General features: G+C 37.5%; 1 protein-coding gene across 2 annotated transcripts in view; it reads right to left on the reverse strand.

Moving 5' to 3' along the window:
• THSD4 (thrombospondin type 1 domain containing 4) overlaps positions 1–24,267 on the reverse strand; it is a 339,077-nt gene that overhangs the window by 66,405 nt on the left and 248,405 nt on the right. For both annotated transcript variants that reach the window (XM_052808192.1, XM_052808193.1), the window contains one exon: positions 12,142–12,346. In XM_052808192.1, the coding sequence (XP_052664152.1) occupies positions 12,142–12,346 (205 nt within the window). The remainder of the gene's footprint in view (positions 1–12,141; positions 12,347–24,267) is intronic.

Here is a 24,267-nt window from a genome sequence, read left to right on the forward strand (position 1 = left end):
GGGAACGAAAGAAGAAGTATTTGGTAAGAATAACAAAAAAAATCAGAGGGAACTATTGTTCTGGATATGTAACAACCTCTTATAGCTCTGCCAGACGCTTAAGGAAAAATCAATCCCTCCAGTCCTCTGGAATATGAACCTAAAAGAGAATGATGAAGTGTTATGACAGAAACTCAACAGTAAACTTATAATTCCACTTATTGAAGGAATCTTTATTTTGCAGTAAGACTGAACATCTGCAGACACATTATACACTAAGATGTTGTTGCCTTAAGTCCTTACAAGCAATTTACAAGACAAATGATGGGGCTTCTTTTTGCCAATAAAAATGTATCTCTTCCCAAAGTTTTCCAAAGCTCTGGTATTGCTTATCATTTAAATGTTATGCTTTGGTTAGAGTCCTCCTGCTCAATGAACAGCCCTGCTCCTGCTCCTCCCTGAGGTTTACCTCCCGTAATTTCAGTGAAACTCCTATATAGAATCCTTATTTTAAGTTACGTTCAGGTGTTCCTTGCTCTGTAACAGCTACAGATTTTTACAGGTGCAGAGGAAATAGCTGTAGCTGTAGCCTTGTGCCAGAGCAATCACTTATGCCAACTGACTGCATGCTGACTCAAAGCTGTGTATTGTTTTCTTCGGTAGAAGAGCTGGTGTAGGTGAATGTAGGTGAATGAGATGAACTGATGTATTAACCTCTTAATGCAGACTAGCTGCAGCTGGACTATCATGCCCTTAATAAAACCCTTTATTAGCATTTTGCGGTTACCGGTGGCCAACAGATAATCAGTTTTTCTACCTCAGGGTCCCTAAGCCAACTCTAGACCAGCAGTGCGAGCTGGTAACTTTTGCCAAGTAGCTCACTAAAAACAAGTACATAGTCTCACAGCAGACATTCACCTGACCCAGAACTCTCAGCCACACTACCAAAATTTTCACAATTACAGCAGTATGATTATAACACAAATATGTAAAATAAATGGAGCCATGACTGGGGGGTAACTACTGCTGCCACGGGTACAAATATGAAAGGAAGATTGGGTCTGTTAGGATTCTAAGCACCCAAATATTTCTGACACAAAGTGTTTGAAGTAATATTCGATAGAAAACAAAGACACTGGGCAAGTTCAGAAATGAAGGATAAAGTTTAATCTCCCTTGACTAACCTAATCACACAGTCTATAAATCAAGTTTTAAATCCCCATATATATTGGGTATTAGAAAAGACTTGGATTTCTTTGGGAATTTAATGCTGCAATATAAAAATATTCTCTGCAGATGAAATCTCTTTATTGGATCCAACCATGAAGCCACTAATCATGTAGAATTTCTACTGGGTGATTATTTTACTAAAAGAGATTTTTAAAAGGGTAAGAAACAAAAATGTTGAATCTGAGAAGTTCAAAGGGAAATAAGAGAAGCAATAGAAAAAAAAAAAGAAAAAATATGTTTCTTTTACAAAATCAGACAAAGATGTAAGAACACATTCTATCTGACCAGATCAAGGGATGCTTAAGGAACAAAGAAAGGTTTTTCGCCATCCAAAAGAGAATTTTGCTCAGAATAAAGTAAGATTAGGGAATCAAAGAAAGCTGTACAGAAATATCTATGACAATTGAAACCAGGTTCCCAACCATTTTTTTATTAAGTTTTGTTGTGTAGCATTCGAACAACTATTTAAATTAGTATCAACCTCTCCTCTTGGCAAGAAAAGGACAAAATGTGTCTTCATGTGATTTGGGAATTTGCCTAGGGATAGTTTATGAATTTGGACTGACGCAGGTCATTCTTTATGCATAGCTAAGTCAGAGTACAAAATTCATTTTGAATTAAAATTTGTAAGAAGTAAGAGAAGAAAAGTATTGTATCAGACCCATGACTAGCAAGGTAAGACCACTACACCTTGATCACAACTTTAAAAAAGAACATCCTTAGTCAAAGTAGTGTTTACTCCAGGTAAAAAGACAACTGAGCAACAGATTACATATGATGGACTTCAATCAACTCACAAAGCTAATGACTTCCGAAGAGTACATGACATTTCCAAAATGGTCCCTTGGTGGCCATATTAGAGACAAAGAAGAATGGAGTGAAAGCAGAAAGTCAGCTGCATTTGCGAGAGGAGAATCCATGTTACTGAATATTGGTCAGTGCCATGAAATGTATGCATCGTAAGATGCTCAATTAAAACACACTGTTCAGAAGAGCTTAGATTTTTTAAGAAGCCTTGAACAAACTATGTATTGATATTCCAAACACTGCACTAAAACCAACATCAGAAGATGTATTTTCATGCAAACTATCTGACTGTTTGGTCGTCAACTAGAAGCCAAAAATGATCTAAAGCTTTGAGATCTAAGAAGCTCATGTTAATTGGGTTCAGATTAACAAAAACTGTTCAAACAGCCCACCTCTTTCATTTTTTAATGCATTTTCTTTGAAATTTTGCATTCAAGTTCCTTGGTTCTGTCCATAACTGGAAGCAGAAGTATAATCAGAACACTGTGGAAAAGGCTGAAATTAAAAGATTTGGGGGTCTGACAAGAAGCAGGAAATACTGAAAATCTTGCAGAGTCAGTTCTCCAGAGGCTTCCAGCCCAAGAGGGTCTGCAAAGTCATATAAGCAACCAGATTGCTGGGTGCTTTACAAGTCAAACTGAACAACCAGCCTTTCTGAGTTTCCTCTCACTATTTTGCATACTTCTTTTTATCCCTTTCCCTTCCTTTCAAAACAACCTTTCCATATTTCAAGAGAAGGAAAAAACCATTCCTTTAATACAGAACTTATGCAACAAGCACCTCAGTGGGACTCATTGCTGCTGGCTGTTGTTCAGATGATGTATTTGCAGGGCAGATCATCAAAGCAACAGCAGGCTTCAGCTGGTGCACTGCTGTAGTGATAGCTGTTTTTATAACAACATTGCTTACAAACAAATGGTAAAAAAAAACAAAACACAAAAAAGAAAACCACCAACACCACCTCTGTCAAATGATGACAGAACAAGGAAACACAGGAAATGAAAACATGATTTCTGTGAGTTCTAAAACTGGTCAAACCCACTGTCATCAATGAACAAGTATGAGCCAAAAAGCTTAGCCAATGGGTGCTGGAAAGAAATAGTCAGTCTTCTTCAAGATGCAGAGGAAAAAGAGGAAAAAGGCCAGGAAGCCATTTACCTGGAAAAGCAGCAACACGGAGAACTGTCCTTGAGATTCAGGCCAGATGGAAAGCCACCGGTCTCCCAGGCCAGGCACCCAGGCTTCTTGCTCGGCACCCCAACTTAGAGCTATCTCTCAGCAGATCTCCCACAATCAGCAAGCAAGGAGAAACTTATTTAAAAGCTTGTAAGTGAAAACATCAATGGCAAGCAACATGCAGAAGACTATTTTGTAAGACAGTAGTGGAAAGCCGTGATACAGAAGTTAAGGCTTAACCACTTTTCTAAGGCCAGGGGAAAGAGTAGTTCCCATCACCCAGACGAGTAACATGGTCTGCCTTTTTTTAAGATCTGCCATTTAATATATAAAAAAGAATAACCAGCTTTTGAGAAAGCATTTCTTTTGTATGTTTTCAAAATGTGCCTGGAACCCTACAGACCACTACCCAGAGTGTTAGATATTAGCTGGCTGTTAAATGAAGCCAGAAGGGAAAAGGTCACCTCGGAATTTACTATAATAAGATAACCTTGCCAGAAACTCTAAAATGTCATTATTTAAGCAACACCAGTATTGAAAAAATATATGCTCAGCAAAGAATAACGTCCTAGATATATTCTGGTTCAACTACAGGTCATTAGACTAGGTAAGACTCTTGTGCAACTTGAATTCAGTGGAGCTGAATTCATTAACACCAGGGTTGAATTTCATCTAAAGTCTTAACAACTTCAAGGGTTTTAGTAAGTGATCACCCTAACCAAGTAATACATATTGGCTACAATAAGATGAACCTTTATTTAGTGGAAGAAACTCTCCCTGCAGAATATCAATTTGAAACTATTTTCAGGACAATAATTCAAAGGATATGTAAATGTAGGGGTGTGTGCATGAAGAACCAGGCATCTTAGTAACAATCTTCAGGTACGAAGTGTTAGAAAGATAGCTACTGCACATTTCTATCTGTCTTAATATACTGTCTCCTATTAGTTTTTAACCCTTTTGCATTGGAAGCAAACTTGCAACAGTTTTTATTCTCCTTTGTAATTTATCTACACATGCATTATCCTCAAACATAGGCTGAAATCCAAAGGTCAAATACTGGCATAACCTGCAAGGACTTCAAGTAGCACTGTATCAGATCATAAGTGAAAACCCCTTTACAGCTTCAGGAGTGTTCACACTGGATTTTAGATTGCCTCCCAGCCTATACCTTATATGAAGCTGGCCCACCATGATTCAGTGGGAAAATCCAGTCCTGGATTTTTCTGGTTTTGTTCTTTTAAATTCGATGATAAGCTCGTATTGTTTGTCAAAAATCATTATCTTCTAAAGGCTTTTACAAGTGAAAGATCCTATACCCTCCCTGGCTTTCTGTGTCCTAGAGATTTACCTAGCATCACCACGGAAAAGGCCTTCCAAATCACAGAATGAACTAGCCCATGTGACAACACACATGCAACTGTGGCTAGAAAGGATAAGCAGTAATCTCAATAGTCCTGTAACCTACCATTACCTTTTAGGAAGGAATGGTTGAATAAATAGAAAATTATCAATAATACAGTTACTATACAGAAGAAAGTATGAAGACTGTTAAATGTAACACAGTGAACACTTCACCCTAGCTATGACTTTTTTAATAGGGAAAAAACACGCTCATTGTGACAGGAATATGACCACAGATGGCAAGATCCAAACTCAGACTGACCCAAAAAGCCTTGGCAGAATACACTTCTAAGACTTCTGCCATCTCCAGGCATAAACCATATACTCCTCATGCCTCTTCATCATTGTCTTGAATCCTCGAAACAGAATGTGATAGCCAGACTGGCTATGTTAACGGTAAGTATCACGACCCAAAATAAGAATAGGTTGTAGGCCCCACATCCACTGAAACTATAGTTTGCAGAGGAAGACCATGAAATGATCAAAAATCACCCATGTAAACAAGCTTTGCCATAACCAACTAACCACAATACTGTACTTTTCAGCTTAAGGAAATGCAACCCATTTAAAGTCTCAGGCCAGCATATGTAGTCTAAATGTAAATCCCGAAGTGAATCTGTCAGCAATTAGTGTAATATTAACTCAAATGCACTGGACTGGGTAGTTGCTAAAAAAATGCATGTTTGTCTGATCAGACTCTGAGCTTCTGTGCATAAAACAACAGTCATGTTAAAGCATTTTCCTGGATAGGTCAGCATTAGACACTTTGGTACTGAGGCTGTTTTTAAATCCATGTTGAGAAAGACAACTCTCTTAGTAGACCTGTGTTAGTTTTGAATTAAACCATGGCCAAGCAGAGAGCAATTAATTCAAATTATTATTAATTCAGATAATCAATATATCTACAACTAAGCAACCAATGCTAACTAAACTGAATTAAGTGAAGTGGAAAAAATCAGAATCTTCTCTGCTCATCAGGTCTTTTCTAAAACTGACACAGAATTGAACTTTTTGAGGTGGTCAAAAATTGGTTCAGCTTCTATTAATGGCCAATTTTGTAGAGTCAGAAAATACCTAACCAAAAGTAAAATCTGAAGCACTGCAGGAAAAGACTGAGAGTGGAAACAAGGAGATGAGGCAGAAGCAAATGAGGAGTTATCAATCGATAATAGCATTACCATGCTTTTATAGGAATGCTTGGCTTTGCAAACATTTTCCAAAAAACCAAGTTGTTCCTCTTTCTGTGTAGTATTTCCTGACTCTTCAGTTCAGTATTCAGGAAATAACTACACAACAGATTTGCTAGGATTCCTACTCATAAAAAGTGTATTTTATGAATATTATTCAAAATGTTCTGGTTAAATTTACATAGAGATTGTAACTGCCTCTTCAGCTATTAATAATTTACTCTGAAATTTCCTTATGGTTTGAACTTCCTGCACATAATTTCAGTTTATTTAAGAAGTGATTCCTTAAATCTTTTCTTCACAGTTTGGAGCACATCGTTGTCTGTACAAAGAAATGTCTTTGTTGTTTAACTCCAGCAGAGAACAGGCAAGAGGACCAAGGACAAAAGGTAAAAAAAACAGTTATTCTAATCCAGATATTGTAATTACATAGTTTATAAGTAATGCATTCAGTAAGCTGTATATGTGAGAGAGACACTCCAACTCTAATGCACAGACTGACACATACAGGAATGCACTCAATGAATAATATACACGATAAGAAATACAAGGTCGAAGTCCCTCTGGGGGTTTCACAAGTCCATCACAATAAACACACATAATAGCATAGCTTTGGGTTGCAGCACTTCCTAAACTCAAATGAAAAAATTGCAGATTTTGTTTCTGAACAGAAATGTAAGAATTATCTATGGTGCACTGATAGCTCTCGCTACTTATTTGGGACAGCCACTGAACCCAATGCACACCTAAGCACTGTAACAGAAGTTTATTATAAGCAGATCCCTTGTATATAAACTTACTGAAAAAATAGAAAAACTATCCTCTGCTGGCATAGTCTTGCATGTTTATTCCAAGCCCTGAAAATTCAAACACATATCCTCTCTCCTCCATATTACTATATGTGTCTGTTGCAACTTTTTTGCACAGAAACCTTTAATCTCGTATAAAAATTATAAGAAAAAAAATCATTAAGAGCAATTAAAAAAAATACATTTTAAAGTGTATTAATCTAATTAGCACCACATGAAGGAAATCAATGACTTAATTGCTAACATATAAATTATAAAACTTTTCATATGATCACATGTAATACAGCAGTGCCTCTAACAATGTTTATCTTCTAAATTCTCTGCCAGTGTTCTAATCTAACCCCTTTATTTGCTGTAAGTTTGAATCTCTAAACTGATTTTAAAATGTTCCTTTAAGCTCAAGAGCTGCTAACAATATTTCATCATGAGACATACTGTTTGAATGTTATCTGCTGCAGGGAATACTGAATCAAAATATTTTTTAGAGAATCTTTTCACAGCCATTTTACTATCAGCCACTCTTGTTTTCATATGACAAATTCCTTAAATCCATATTCATGCTCAGGCACACCAATATTCACAAGAATGCTATTAACATCTCTTGGACTTTTGTTTAAAAAGATATTAATGTGTAACTCTTAGTTTAATTACAAAGACACTATATTGGCATGTGCTAATAGAAGATGCTAGAATAGCAGAGTATCATTTTACAGAAAGCAGGGAAAATGGATTACATCCAAAGATCTCCCTATCTCATTTAGTGGCTGAAATAACTTAATTCCATGAAAAAGAAAATTGAAATACATAATATATCCTAAAGGATAAAGAGCTTTACAATTAGCAATGAAATAAATCTCACTATGAAACGTTGTTGTAGTAAATAGTATTCAGGTAAGGCAAATGTTAAGAGACTTGCCAAAACTCTAATGTATATACTTTCATAAGGTATCTCATAAACACCTCCTGCCAACGATGGCAGGCAGTATGGCTGGTACCATTTGCAGAATCAAATCTCAAAGTCATGTGACTCCTGATTCAGACAATTGCTCCACAAACAAACTGTTGCTTGAGTTACAGGACATCACCAGATTCCTTCCAATCAGAATAAGTTCATTACACATGGTAAGCGTATTTCAAAACTAATATATTTTCAACCATTGTATTTTCACTCTTGTATTAAGCTAAATTCTATTTTTTACTATTGATACCCCCTAGCCATCAGATTCTCTTGCTGTTGAGGCTATGGATAGGATATGGGTAACAACCAGCTGCTTTGAATTAGGTTCTCAAGACCCAACATGCAAAAAAGCACCTTCCAAATAATCGTTTCAGATTCATGTCATTTGGCTTTAAAATGTTGCCATTATCCCAAATCCCAATCGCAAAGATGCTAAAGTATTTATCCTCAAAACCACATGTTTTGCAGCATAAGTGCTGTAATGTACTGGTCCCACTTAAGGTATTATTGTCCTACTTAATTCAGTGGCAAGCTTCCCATTTCAGTGTATGAGAACTGGCCAGCTGATGATTACCAGTGGGATAAAAAGTATGTCTTTGTCTCTTTTCTGTACAAGACTAGCATGTGACATTAAGTGCTTTGCCAATGGAAAAGTTTGTCCAAGGTCAGCAGTTCTGTAGCCGAAAGGTCTAACACACCAGCCAGTAAGAAAGTAATGCTGAAAACTACTTTGAGAAGCAAGTCATTCTGTACATAGCTCAGGACTGTACAGCCTATGGCCTTCCTTGTTTACACTTTATAGAGTCTAAACCTAAATTGTAATACGTAGCTTCTGCTTCTAACTGTAAAAAAATACTAGAGTAAATATACAGACTGATTAATACATTATTAAGTTATTAATAGCTATTATTTAGCAGTCCAAAACTGAACTGCTTTCTTTCTGAACACACAAACAAACACACATACGAAAAAGATACAAGATGTTTCCTGGGGTTTTTCTGATCTGCCTTATGGCTCTGTTAGAGGTAGTTCATTTTGGCTCACTAAGAAACACCAGTTAATGTCGCAGGCCATTCTCAATTTGACTGTTAAAATATCTTCCTTTATCAGATCGACACTTCCTACAGTAAAGATCTTCAAGAAATGGAAAACCTAAAAGGATTTTTAGCACCAGGGGTGGGGAGAAGAAAATATTATGTTTGTGCTGTATGAAATTCATTCATTCAAAAACAGGAGAACACCTCAAAAAAGAAAACATAAGCAGAAGAAAACAGAAACAATGTTGTTGAAGGTTTTTAAGGTATACAGAAATAAAACAGTATAGACCACTAGATGCACAAGAAATCTATGATTTTGTAGTTTTTGTGAAGTTAATTACAAAGTTATATGAACAACCAGTTGAACAACCATTGAAATAGGCTATCTCCTTTAATCTGCATATTCTGACTATCCAGATAACGACATGTTCCAGAAACACTAAAAGCTTCATATAGCACTGTCATGGTTTTTCTTTTAACAAAAGTTTGCTTTCAAGTAGCAAGAACTTACAAATTTTATTCTGCAACCACTCCAACTTGTGTGCAAAACCCAAAAATGCAATACTTAAAATTAGTAAACCTTAATAAGCTACCATCATATTCAGCATCACCATTAGAACTATGCTTTTTATGAGGGTCACAGGTTTTGCAACAATGAGCAATAAATAGATTACTACAAATAAACTCACAAAAGCAGTATGGAGAAGCTTTCAAATGTTTGGATGACTTTTAGCTGAGTTTGAAACTCTTTGGGTAAGAAACCTCACATTCTTGCCTGCTTTTTCCAGCACCTCCTGATTTTACAGAAATACCTCCTTGTGAAACACACTTTCCTGATTGCTTAGCTGCTTCATACTTTTGAAAAAGCAGTGAAAAGGTGTGGAGCCTTATAAAAATTGTTTAATGAAACCACATGAACTCAAGACAGTCTCCTGAACACAGACAAGCAGGATAACTCTGACTCCCAGAAACATCTGCTGTCATCTTCTCAAAGAATTTTAGTGACCTTGAGCTGAGTTATGATTTTGCATTGAAGAAACCATAAAATGTGCAAAGTCAAAGGAAAACCAAAAGCAACTAACTTACACTCGTTGCAACAAGAAGAATGTTGCTTACAAGCAGCTCTGATGCCTACAGCTGGACTATGACAGAACAGGGACCTGAAACTTCAGTTTTGCAAAGCACTCAACTACATGCTTAAAGGAATAGCTGCTGGGTTGTTTTCTTGTTGCTGCTGCGGCATAAGGATGAGTTTAAGATTTTTATTTTTTTAAGTTCTTAAGTTTTAAAGACTTCTGCTTATTACCATAAATACAGAGAAACCAGTAAATACCAGATCTGAGTTTTGAAGCTTACCAGCTCTACCAGTGTTATGTGCTCTATAAAAATGTGCATGTCTAAATTTTGAATGCTGTTTTATCAGTGAGAAATTTGTGACCATCAATATACCAAAACCCAACATCCCAATTACCATTTCACTTGTCCAATAAATTGCTTGATAAATCTTTCTCTAGTTCCATTTTTCTGATCTGTTAGAACATGTTCATTCCTGTCCTGGTGCAACTCACCTGCCTCAATAAACCAAGTTTATCATGTACTGGTGTAAGCAGAGAGGCTGGAGACCTTCTAGCTGGAACTACAGCCTCAAGAATTCCTAACAGGGGAGGGAGCTGGCAAATTTAGCAGACTAAATCCATACCAGCAGCTTTAAAATGAAACATATGAAATGGATTAAAAAAAAAAAAAAAAAGAAAAGAAAAGAAAGAAAGAAAAGATGATAGCATAAACCAAGAGCTCAGGGGATAAGGAGTAGCATGGGAAAGAAAAACTTTGCCACTTTCCCATACATGCCAACAGCCTGGTTATTTTTAAGCAAAAAATGTTACTCTCTTTCTGTCCTGCCCATTCCAAAAATGTTCAAGTGGCTCAGGATATTTTAACATACCTAAGGGAATTTTTCTGCCAGCTGTTTTCAGATGCTGGCATGTAAATCTGACAGAAAAATTACATTCAACTCCATGATTTTATATATTAGTAACGTGGCTACTTTCACTGTTCTGCCAAGTAAGTTGCTTTCTCACCCATTTTCTACCAAATGTACAAGTACCTATGGAAGCTCTTTAGATAGAATTATTCTTTTATTTCATCATCAAACAATTTAGTATTGATGGATGCTATACAAACTGTTCACATCAAAAAATGAATCCCAGCGTATGTAAGTGTATATAATGTATCAAAAATACATTTGGGTGAAACCAGGACAAATTAGAACTGATAAGATCACCCTATAAGAGGTCCAGAACATTTGGTTTCCTTGGACTGTGCGTAGCTTGTATTATTTCTTCACTTTTCAAGAGTCACTTTTTTGGTAAAATTATGGAGTTCGCATTACAGTTCAGACTGTTCCCCATAATAAACTCCCATCTACAGGCAAATGTTTCTGTAGAAATAGTTACAGCTCCAGCAGGAATTAAGGAGAATAAAGCGGAAAAGAGGAGAGAAGCAATTCAATAATGAGCACTTTCCTTTCTTGTACTTGAGCAGTAGCTGAGATGCTTACCAGCCAGAAGTGAGATAAAGTAGCTGTCAAACAAGAGTACTGGGATTTGAAACTTCCAGGAACAGCCAGATAGTTCTGGTAGTACTGACACCAAGCTAGCAAGAAAGGCCTCGTGTAGCTCCATTTTTATTATTTGCTATGGCAATTTTTAAGACAGATCTAAGGATGGACTGACAGGTGAAGAGAAATTAAGGGGGGAGGGGCAGTTTTTACAAATCTTAACCAACTCTTCTCTCTCCAATCAGAATTGGCTCCAAAAAGAGAAGCACAAACGTAGGCAAACTAAGGGCTTTGTAACCTGAGAACATGACAGGTTACAACAAGGAATGGCACAGTTCACAAATGCACACAGGACAGACATAGATCTGCAGATAATCTCCAATTTGCAGCATACTAGACAGATCTAGAAATATACCACAAGATGCTATGATTCCAGAATCCTCTATGGTTTTGAATTAAGGACCTGCTTCAGAATAAACAATTGTACAAATGACCTTGCATTCTGTGGATACCACCTCAGTATCACGTGACATTATCTCAATACAATCTTGATATACTTTCACTTTAAAAGAACTGAATTTTTAGGCAATCAGAAGATGCTCTTTTCTCCTCAAGCAGTCTCGATATGCTTTACATAAATGAGCATGCTGCTTGGCTGGATTCTTGACCACTCAGAGGAGGTTAATGATGTGGGAAGCGTAATCACCACAGCGGAACCAACTAATAGGAAACACCAAAGCCAAATCAGACAGACAGGGAAATAGATGGGAACAGGTCTACAGTGTTTGTCATGCGAGATCAAGCGAGAATTATAAACTGCCAGTTAGTTCTGATCAAAACATCTGTTTAATGAGTCCTCCCCCACCCCCCACGCCCTTCTCCTCTCTTGTTCTTGACATCTATTTCACACTGCTTAGAAGGCCTTTCCTGGCATAACCTCCACCCAGTTGCACTAACACACAAAGAATGCTTTATTCACTGAGATGCAACTTACCCAAATAGTTGTTGCTCTTTGACATCTCAGTAATGTTGATTTTAGTAGCTCCTTCAGGAATTTCCACTATCTTGTGGTAGCCAAGGTTTGTTAGCGTGTGTTTGAAAACTCCAGACACAACCTTGCAAGCAGTGTTGTCCCCTCCACATATTCCACACTTGTCAATCACCTTGTCTGAACCCAGATAGTCGTCACAGCCAATGCTCTGCAAAATAAAGTAAGATTTCTTTTTCCAAGATGTTGTAACTGCAGACTTCAGACATAACAACCGAGGACAGTATGACTTTCAGAGAACATCCAATCCTGAAAAGATTTTGTGAATTAGCATTTCAGCAATTTCTTCCCTTGTTCTTTCGTATGCAAAAAGGCAATAAAAAACAGAGGGCTCACAGACTTGGGGATTTCAAGTTAGCTGACAGGTTTTTACAGCCTACTACCAAAAATACCAGAAGCCCCTAAAGAACACTAATGCATTCATCATTGCTGATTACACCCTCCTCAGCTGAAAGAAAACAATCTCTTAACAACATAGTTCCTGTAGCTGCTAGTCAGAAAAGAGATAAAGAGCTATGAATTTGTTATGATCCAAGACGGGCTTTTTACTAAAGCAGAACTACTTTATATATAAAGTGTCGTCTTAATCTCCTCTAAAATTGAGCACTGAGCCTATTCTCACCAAAAGAGGTTTCTAAAAAGTCTTTATACTGAGTCTAGACAGTTACAGAAGTGATCCTCCTGTTCACTGAGTAGGAAATCTTCAACCCACTCAGTAACACCCACTTGGACAAGGTAGTTTAAAAAAAATTTAAATAATTTAAAACAATGTAAATTAAAGGGCAGGAGAAAATGTTACAGATTTGACACAAGCCAGAAAAAAAAATCTTTCCAACTTACTGCACTTTAAAAGTGCACATATCGTAGAGACTATCTCCTCTTTTGCAGAAACATTTCTGTTCATTGATCTTGCTGGTTTGTATTTACAGACTTTAAATAACATTTAGGATGAATACTTACCATCTACCTAAATGATTAACTGGCACATGCGAAAAAGAACTTCTCATTCAGGTAAGAATGAAATATTACATGAGACAGTAGAACAGAAGCCTATCATATTTTATGAAATGTAGTAATTTGATGGAAAACGTTCAAAATAAATGACAGAATATTGTTCTATTATTTCAAATAGTCAAAAATACTTGCAAATTCTTGCAAAATTCTTGATGAAAAAATGGTTTATTATTGTTTTACAGTCTTTCCTGGAAGCAAACATCCAAGTAAGAGGGGGAAAAAAAAGAATTTTTTGATACCACCAACTTACAACATAGGGAGTATCTTGAGCCTTGGCATCACTGTATTTCTTTCCTATTCCCAATATTAACACTTGGCCCTTGCTGTGAAAAATGTTCTAAACTGTAAGCCAGAGTCTGCTTAGTTCCAATATAAATATTTAACACCCAACATGTTTTTTATAACTATCCAAGAAACACAGATAAAACCATCTAACTCATCACTGCCAGGATCATATGGAGCTTGACAATGATATCTTTTTGTAGTCATGAAGCAAGACAATGAAGAAGATTCCTGAGCACTTAGTGTTTCATGGTGGGATAACCTGGTAACTAAAAATCTGTTCCATCCTATCAAATCTAGTGTGAGCAGATTGTTGCATGATTTCAAAGATATTTTGGATTCAAATAGAAATATTTGGTTTAACATCTTGTATTTGCATTGCTTGGCGGAAATCTTAAAATCATGTACGAGCTCAATTTTTGTGTTTTGCCTCAAAATGCATTTTATTACTAACAATGTAATGCATTTGCTTAAACATAGGAATTACAAGTGTCTATACCAAGTTATACAATATGATTTCAGACCTGCTAAAACAATCTGAAAAATGTGAGTGATCTAAATTTAAGACAGCTGTGCCCCATGACTGATTAATCTCTGTACTAGTCCTCCTTGAAGGATATGTTGCTGAGAGTATTTACACTTTCTCTACTGTTTATTTTTTGGATGGAAATTTATTGGTACTTAGCATCAGCCTATGTTATATAGTGACTTCCAGGAAATTTCCACTGCCAGCAAGTTGTTTTATGGAAGGAATTCTTTCAAGTATGAGGTGTTACACAACATGAATTGCTAGCGTAAGTGTTTAATGATGTTCTCTACCACTACTGAGTCCCACACAGGTTAATACAAGTTTCTTACTCTTAGCAAATAAAAGAGAATAGAGAAAAGTGTGTTTTATTCCTTGAGACTGTAACGCAGAACTACTGTGGGTCAGTCTGAATAGAACTACTTTTCACAGAAGCAGTACAACCAATCAGTAAAAATGGGATTCCTTTGTAAGGAATAAGTACCAAACCTGTTTTAAACTCACATGTCATTCTTAGTCAAATGTTGACTGACATACAGAACAGCTGTCAATCTTTGGCTGTACTATTTGGAATTCTTCCCATATAGGGTAAAAGGAGCCTGTGTCACAAAAAGTGCCTGTAATGTTCAAATGCTCTTTCAAAGAAATGACTGAGAAAGATACAAAGAATGAATTACTGGAGACAAGGAGCTAATAATCTGAAACCAGCAACTGACAATGAGGAAAAAAACACAGAACCACAAGTACATAAATAAGATTGTCCTGGTTTCGGCTGGGATAGACTTAATTGTCTTCATAGTAGTTGGTACGGTGTTATGTTTTGGGTTTGGTATGAGAAGAATGTTGATAACACACTGATGTTTTCAGTTGTTGCTAAGTAGTGTTTATCCTAAGTCAAGGGTTTTTTAGCTTCTCATGCCCAGCCAGCAAGAAGGCTGGAGGGGCACAAGAAGTTGGGAGGCGACACAGCCAGGGCAGCTGACCCAAACTGGCCAAAGGGGTATTCCATACCATGTGACATCAGGTCCAGTATATAAACTGGGGGGAGTGGGGCTGGGGGGAATTGCTGCTTGCGGACTAGCTGGGCATCGGTCGGCAGGTGGTGAGCAATTGCATTGTGCATCACTTGTATATTCCAATCCTTTTATTATTATTATTATTGTCTTTTTATTTGTGTTATCATTATTAGTTTCTTCTTTTAGGTTCTATTAAACTATTCTTATCTCAACCCATGAGTTTTACTTTTTATTTCCTGATTATCTCCCCCATCCCACTGGGTGAGGGGGAGTGAGTGAGCAGCTGTGTGGTGCTTAGTTGCTGGCTGGGGTTAAACCACGACAAAGATAAACAATAAGATAATAAATAAACAACACAAGATAAATAAGATAATAAATACAATAAGATAATAAATAAATTATATATATTACACAGAGTGCACTCATATATGCATTTTACATACCAATAGAACAGGTATTTAGCAACAAATTACAATTTTACAAAGAAAAATTAAAAATCTTTACTAATGCGTCTACTGAGGCTTCCATGGAAAAGATGTGCTTTAAAGATGAATATTGCACAGGTTTCAGACGAAGAGGGCAGTTATAACTAATACATTCTAGAAAACCTTGACGTTTGCTTAATACAATTTAGGCAAGCATATAAAAATGGCTGTGTACTCTCTAATATTTCCAGATCCAGCAAGGATATCATATAGCAAGGCTGCGTCCCACGTTTTCTATGGGAATCTCCTTCTAACTGTATAAAGCATAGATTTCTAGCACTGATGGGCCACGACGTATTGGATCAGACACCTGTTACTCGTCCAGGACTCAATGCTTAGGATGTCCTGGGCCTTGGTCCAAAGTAATTTTGGGAAGATGAAACAAACACCTTTCTGACAAGCTGATTCTGTTTTCTTTCTGCTTTCAAACAGCTGCTTGAAGCTGTGCAGATATTTGGAATGGTAGTCATCCTTGTAGTACTAGGCTGGTAAACAGAATTCTAACTTCTCTCAGGATGCGGTATTCATTACATTTAAACACATGTATGCACAGCAAACATAAATCCCCTTACCACATTGCCTAATACACTGTGATACATCAGCAAGAAAAAATGATGTCAAGGAAAGAAGTGATGCAAACTGGAATCCACTGTGAGTGTTCCTTCCAATATTTGCTGTTTGAACATGATCTCCTTCTATGACCAGGTGACCCGCCTAGTGGATGAGGGAAAGGCTGTCGATGTTGTTTTCCTAGACTTCAGCAAGGCCTTTGACACTGTCTCTCATGGCATACTCCTGGAGAAGCTGGCGTCTCGTGGCCTGGATAAGTGCACTATTCACTGGCTGAAAAACTGGCTGGATGGCCGAGCCCAGAGGGTCGTGGTCAATGGGGTGAAATCCAGTTGGCGGCCAGTCACAAGTGGTGTTCCCCAGGGCTCGGTGTTGGGCCCTGTTCTGTTTAATATCTTTATTGATGATTTGGATGAGGGGATTGAGTGCACCCTCAGCAAGTTTGCAGACGACACCAAGTTGGGAGGCAGGGTCGATCTGCTTGAGGGTAGGGAGGCTCTACAAAGAGATCTGGACAGGCTGGATCGATGGGCTGAGGCCAATCGTATGAAGTTTAACACGGCCAAGTGCCGGGTCCTGCACTTCGGTCACGGCAACCCCATGCAGCGCTACAAGCTTGGGGAAGAGTGGCTGGAAAGCTGCCCGGCAGAGAAAGACCTGGGGGTGCTGGTTGACGGCCGGCTGAATATGAGCCAGCAGTGTGCCCAGGTGGCCAAGAAGGCCAATCGCATCCTGGCCTGTATCAGGAACAGCGTGGCCAGCAGGAACAGAGAGGTGGTTGTTCCCCTGTACTCGGCACTGGTGAGGCCGCACCTCAAGTACTGTGTTCAGTTTTGGGCCCCTCACTACAGGAAAGACATTGAGCTGCTTGAGCGTGTCCAGAGAAGGGCAACCAAGTTGGTGAGGGGCCTTGAGCACAAGTCTTATGAGGAGCGGCTGAGGGATCTGGGGTTGTTCAGTCTAGAAAAGAGGAGGCTGAGGGGAGACCTTATCGCTCTCTACAACTACCTGAAAGGGGGTTGTAGTGAGGTGGGTGTTGGTCTCTTCTGTCAGGTGTCTGGAGATAGGACAAGAGGAAATGGCCTCAAGTTGAGGCAAGGGAGATTTAGGTTAGATATTAGGAAAAATTTTTTTACTGAGAGGGTTGTCAAACATTGGAACGGGCTGCCCAGGGAAGTGGTTGAGTCACCATCCCTGGAGGTATTCAAAAAGCGAGTGGACAGGGTACTCCAGGGCATGGTTTAGGGGGCATGGTTAATGGTTGGACTTGATGATCTTGAAGGTCTTTTCCAACCGAAATGATTCTATGATTCTATAAGTCTTAACTATGTCAATAGATACGAAGATCAGAAGTTTTGCTAGATAAGCAGATAGGTCTGAAATCTCAGATAGCCTCCTTGTACAGCTCTGGCAGGTTGAGATGTAAAGTGGGTGCCAAATACATTAACACCCAACTTAACAGCCCAGTACATTCTCACAATGGTGGAAGAAGGCTTTGGTCAATGAAGGATTCACAGTTGTTTTTCATCATGTAATACACATTTAAGGAAATAGGTTTGTGAATATGAGATGAATGAGAAGACAAAGGTAAATGTATTCTGCCCACCAAAAGGATTTTGGACAGGACTACTGCAAGCTGCTCCTTGGCTATCAATATGAGGAGGTCTAGTACACACCTGTCCCTTAAAACATTTTCTTGCAAAATGCTGTTTCTTAGAAGAGGTACTTTTGACTTGCACTACCTATGCATCTTCTATATCGCTCAACTATTTTTACAAAGTGGTTCAAGAAACTTTTCTAAGTTACAAGTTAGCATGAAAGACACTCTTCAAGAATTACAGCCAACTGTATGCCAAAATTAAGTAAAAACTCTTGAGAGAAACAAGGGACAATCTGGATGAAATATTCAGTGGTGGACTTAATAGGGATTTAGGACTATGTATACAACAGAATGGGGCTGGTGCCAGGCATGTGAAAACATGAAGTGCTGATCCTTGAAATGGAAAACAGATGTTACAATTCCAGTACTAAATGATTCTATTAAAAATCACAATCTATGTGGTAGAGTGGCATAAATAATACAACATGACAATAACCTGCCTCTATTGCTTTAGCTGCACTGTATTACCAGGTAGAAAAGCCACAGTTATGAGTTGTAATATATTAACACCATTAACTTCAAAAATTAGTTAAACTGACCAGTAGTTAGCCAAAAGCTTTAATATGTAACTAATTTGGAGTCTGGGCATCCACGGAGCTAGAAAGCAAAAGAATAAAATGTTTACCAGAAGTCATACTTAAGTATAAGTAAAAAATTCTAAGAAAAGGGTCAGGGACAGTTATGGATATACCACAGCTGATCCAGCTGCTAAAGAAATGTTAGGCAGGGTAATGTGAGAAGAGTAATCAGACAAGGTGCATGGTCTAAAACATCATTCAAGAAGCTAAGTGGGTACCAGAAGAATACCTGGCTACTGATGGGACACCTGTTTAACACCATATATTATCAATAAATCCTAGTTCTACAAATTGCTGAGGCTACTGCTAATTAAGTTTTATATGCTACTGTCCTATGAAACAGAGCTTCATGGGAGCCATCATATCTGCTGATCTGCTTGAGCAATACAACATCTCCCCCAACTTGGTATCACTGATTTAGCCACCAAGAAACATGTACTCTTTCATCTGCTCTGTGGAATAAATAGAAGTATTGAGATTAATGATTAGCATTGTGGGTGATTTCTGGGGGTTAACTACAAGATATGATGCCTTTACTTTTAAGTTACTGTTTCTCCTCTCCATATTCTAAAAAACTTGGTACATGAGTCTTATAGGGTCGTATAATGTAACAGTATCAGAACTAGTCATACCTCCTTTCTCAAACTTCTGGTCATCCTTATAAAGTAGTTCAACATCCTTTGATAGTGAATCCAACAAAAATAATGAAATATCAAGACAATTAAAACTAGCTTTGCTAGCTGCTAATATCTTTTCAGTATTCTAATTTGCAGTTAAAATATTTACATGTTCACCCTTCTATAAAGTGTCAAACTATTCAAAACTATATTTTGAATATATTAGAATTTAAGCTGTTTAATACCACGTAATTTCTACAGAGAAGCAGGATTACATGAATTATTAAATATTATACTGACAGAAAATATTTCCTAAAAATTACTGGATCTAATGCTAAGGATTAATTATTTGCTGCATTTAAGGAACAAGAAAAATAAGATCCTCCAAATCTCACATCAGGTGTTTTGAGTCTCTTTGCCTTGTAAGTATCCAGGCACCTGAGCAGCAACTAGTAAATATACTCTGTGGTTTACATTAGAAGAATACTACATCAGGGTAAGAAAATCTGCATGTTCACACAAAACTGCCAAAGCAAATGGGTAATCCATGAAGCATTATCAACACATGGAACGATTAACTTTAGCACACAAATCCTGTCACATTATTTTGTGTGGAAAATAGACAGATTTAAAAGAAAAAAGACATCCTGTAAGTGTGTCTAGATGCTTCTCTGTTAGTATTTAGCTCTCATTTGCTGCTACCTCGTTTCATTTGTACTGTTAGTGGCTATAAAATGAAACAGATTATTCTTAATAATATATTATTTAAATCTGAAAAGAGATACAAAATGGTGATTGTGTGGCATACAGAGAAATGAGACTCAAATGTGAACAGAGTAAGAACTATTCTTATGCAGTCTGCCACCTAAGACAGGGAATACATAGCCGTTAGATGTACGTATTAAGGGCAAGCAAGACGTCGCACAGATTATTCAGTTTACCCACAAGGTAAAATACTCTACAGACACTTTTCATAGGCACCTTACAAGGACTTTAAATTAACAAGCAACGATTAAAATCCAAAACAGGATACATGACTCCAGAGAAATTCAACACAGAGGGCACATATCCTCCTAACAGTGACTGCAAGAAATAGACTGCCCACATCCTTAAACCTTTAACAAAGACCATTTGATAAAGTATTTTGAAATTCTATCAGATAGAGGTTTGAGAGTTTTGATGTAGGAAAACTAGCTGACAAGTCATAAAGCTAGTACCACCATATATGTCATCTAGCTAGCATTATCAAATATGTCACCCTTACACTAATGTTATTTTCTTCTTGCTTTTTTTTCCTGGAATATCTATGAAATGGTCTGAAAAGAATAAATATTGAGGCAGTAACACTACAATTCAAACTCCCCATGGTACTACTCTTGTCAGGCTTCATTTAAAACAAGCCATCTTCAGAATTAATTCAGAATGATATGAACTTTTGACGAGAAGATATTTACTAGGACTGATTAAGGATTTTGCAAAATTTATATTTAGCTTCCCATTGACATTCAGAGAAGGAAGACAGGATGAATCGGTTCTAACTATATACCTTTTTTAATTAGGTATCACAGACTGATCCAAATGTCAGGAGTCTGGCATTTCCAGCATTCATATTGTAAATCTGCATATATTGTACTATAAAGGAACATCACTTTAAAGCAAGCCAAGATAAAGCAGAATTAATGATAGACTGGTACTGAAATCATTATTTTGAACTTCTGCCATTATATGATGGAGAAAAAACAAACAAGGAGGAAGAAAATGCTTTAAAACTGACCTGTAAATAGGTAATAACTTCAAGGTTATGTGGTAAATGACTCAAACATCACCTTCTGAGCACATAGCTATTATTTTGCTTTTTGTGCTTCTCAGGTCCATGAGTTGAATATTTTTTAAAAAAAACAGTGGTTTTTTTTCCAGGTATCTTGTTACTTCTGTAGCTTACTGTGTTTTCTTATAATTGCACCCAAGTAATCCATTCCAAGGATGCACACTAGTAACTTTGAACAAAGCACCATCACAACAACAAAAAAGCAACAGTCACTGTGCTCTTCATCCATATAAGCAACAAATGGAAATACATAATGTGTGTGTGTGTGTGTGTGTCTACACAGCTATACATCTGCCCTGAAATGACCCTTATTCTGTCATATCTGCACTACAAGCTATATAGCCTGGTTTCTTTCCTTCCTAAAAGGAGGAATTGACCCATAATAGATCAGCAGTGATACATGTGATGGACTAATTCTGCAGTAGTAGCTTATTGAGCAGTCATTATTGGTTGTTATTGTTGAGGAGATTCTGCCCTACAAACAGCACAGGAACAGTAAATCCAACACCAGTTCAGTATCTGAGATAAGATTTTCAGTTCTCCCACTTCTCTTCCCTTCTAGAAATTACTATTTTCCTTTCATTCTCCTAGATGGTCTATAGGATTATTTTCACTAGTACAGAACAAGAAACATGGAGTACCTTATAGCTCTTGGTCTACTGTTATTATATTCTGTCAAACAAAGCATTTAGAGAGTAGAGTATACACTGCAATATAAAAATTTCCCAACAGAATCATGCTACTAATTAGTACTGCACTATCTTCTTAGGTTCTGTTGGCTGCGTGGCACTATACAACAACAATTTAGTGCTTCACTTGCCACTAGCTTAATTTAGAATTTGTCAGAGAAACTGAAGTTCCAGTGATCCATAGCAAAGTCAGTGGAAAACTGCCTCTTCTGAGTTGTCCTCTCCTGGTTTTCCTCTTGAGCAAGACCGCCAAGGTCCCCAGACACATGCCTAACTGAAGTCCATAGAAGAAAACGTTTCTACACTTAACCTAATCCCTCCTTTCAAAATAAATGAAATAAACTATGGCAGCTCTGAGAACAATAAAGGAGAAAAATAATTGTAAAAAGAGGGGGAACATTACAAATGTTTTTAAAGTTAGTTTCATTTGGCTTTTCCCTAAACTCCAAAAATTTTCCTGAACATGTTTATTCAGGTCTACCAAAAAAAATGCTCATTCAAGCACAAAGAAATCATTCCCAAAATCTATGATCACGCTAAAGCTGAAAGTCAGGAAAGATGTCATAATAAGCTAGAAATACAGCAAAAATTTAACAGAAAAAAAGGAAAAAGCTAAGATTCTTAACAGATGAATAAAGGGAATATTAAAGCCACTTCGGGTGAAGTTGAAAGGTGATAAAAGCATGTAAACAACAAGACAATTCTTCCATAATTTTTGGTCTTTTCTACCAAATGCTGGAACCTTATCTTTTTAACTAACTCCTGCTCTACATTGTTCATGGTTCTGCTGTTAAGAAATTATCTTTGACCTTCTTTTATCCACATTTTAATAAACTGCTTCTTATATTCTAGCCAAATTTCTAAGGTAGACTGAGCTTTTCTTGCCATGTCAGGTGTCTTCTCCAGATACAGTCTGATGGTTTTACCTCCCAAACCTTTCATACAGAAATGGGAAGACATTATCTTAATAATTCAACAAGTAATGAAATGGACACAGTTGAACTCGCACATTAGAAATTGAGTATTGCCCCCAGGACATTTATGTGAGGTAACCATTTGTACAATATGTAAAACAGCTTCCCAAGAGCTGAGATGCTAACTTAAAGACTTCTTCACTGACCAGGAATGTAACTGTATTTTCACAAAAACAATGCTACTGTGTATTTTTGTAACAGTTTCATTAAAAAACAACTTATCTATAAGAGAAATCAGCTTCTGTTTTGTGACAACATACAAAGCACTTCATCAGCAAGCCAAGGAAGAGATTTGATGTCCTGGAATTTTCATACTGATTATGGCATAAGTATAGCCTGGAGATAAGTAGGAATTTGTGGCTGCATGTGCACAAGCAGTTGGAATGGTTGGCAGCTAAACAGCACACAGACAAACCGCATGGTATTTACTCCTAGAATACAGGCTTGAATTTGAGTTGGCTAGAGGGGAAGCTCCAGATCCTCAAGGGACACTTTTAAGATAAGCAACAGATACTTAATATACCTTGTATCCGACAGCACTATCTTTAAGTTACTAAAAAGCAGAAAAGTAACTACATATAATTAGAACCTCTGTATTCCTAAGAATAAAATTTGGTTTTGTGCAGAGGACAGAAATGCCTGAGTCAGGGCTTGCTGTTACAGGCATCATTGTACCTAGGCATTAGAGACAAGGCATTCCCCAAAATCCTGTAAAAACAGGGCATAGCTGACCCACCCAGCACCATGAGATGTCACAACACCATGTCCCACAGCAGAATACAGCTACCAGAAACACAGGAAATGCCAGGATGGCCAACAAAGAAAACCCTACAAGCCACACATATGGATGGAGACTATTAAGCCACCCTCCAAACACCACAGTCCCTCACTCACAACAAAGTCCCAACCAACACAGGGACGATGATTGAGCTATTCAAGAGCCACAAAGTACTCACCCATGGACATAGTCAGGAGAAGGGGTAAATAAGCAGCCGCCTTTTCAGATTGTTTTTAAATCTGGAAAGGTAAGATTGCTAGAACAACCTGCAGTCACACTGGAGGTGTGTGGGAGAACCCCAAACTCCTTCCAGACATTAAGTCCCAGACCATGCCTCCATTATACCACTATTTTCACTTGGTTTCCTGTATCCAAACTTAAAGCTGCTATTGACATGTCACTCCAAGAAAATTGTTTCACAAGTAGAACCAAGTTAGAAACTGTTGATGCAGAAACCAGGAAAAAAGCCTAATTTTCCCTAGCACTATAGGGCCAACACAGCTATGGGAACGTGAGAGTAATTTCTTTCTGGTTTGTGCATCAACTGAATTATTAACTAGACTCCAATTGTAAAACAATGATCTGTAGGAATGACACTTCAATAGCAGCTTAACTACATTTCTAATGCTCTTCTCATAACTTGTATTTTCTGCTTCCACAAATATACAATGAACAATATAAATTTCTCTATTATAACTTACAGAAAAGACATTGACAAATACTTTCTAGGAAGCTCTCCTTGCAGTATTTAAAGCTCAGAATACAGTATATAGATTTCAACTAAGTTCACTGAAATCTGTAGGAATCTTCGAAGCTGAAAGAGGCCTTAGGAGGAAGAGTCATCTAACATCTATAGAGCTTCTCCTCTCAGTGCTCTCTTGATCCTGAGAATGTATCATTGCATGCTTCCAGTATTATTCTGCCAATTTTTATGCTATAAGCAACATCTTGTTTCTCACTGCATCAGAGGAGGGGGGGGACAGCATTCATTCAACCTCAGCTATTCCTTTCTTCTACCATTATCACCTCCCTCGTGTTGCTGCTCATTGATATAC

Source organism: Harpia harpyja, chromosome 14 (assembly GCF_026419915.1).
Source record: "Harpia harpyja isolate bHarHar1 chromosome 14, bHarHar1 primary haplotype, whole genome shotgun sequence".
NCBI lineage: Eukaryota > Metazoa > Chordata > Aves > Accipitriformes > Accipitridae > Harpia > Harpia harpyja.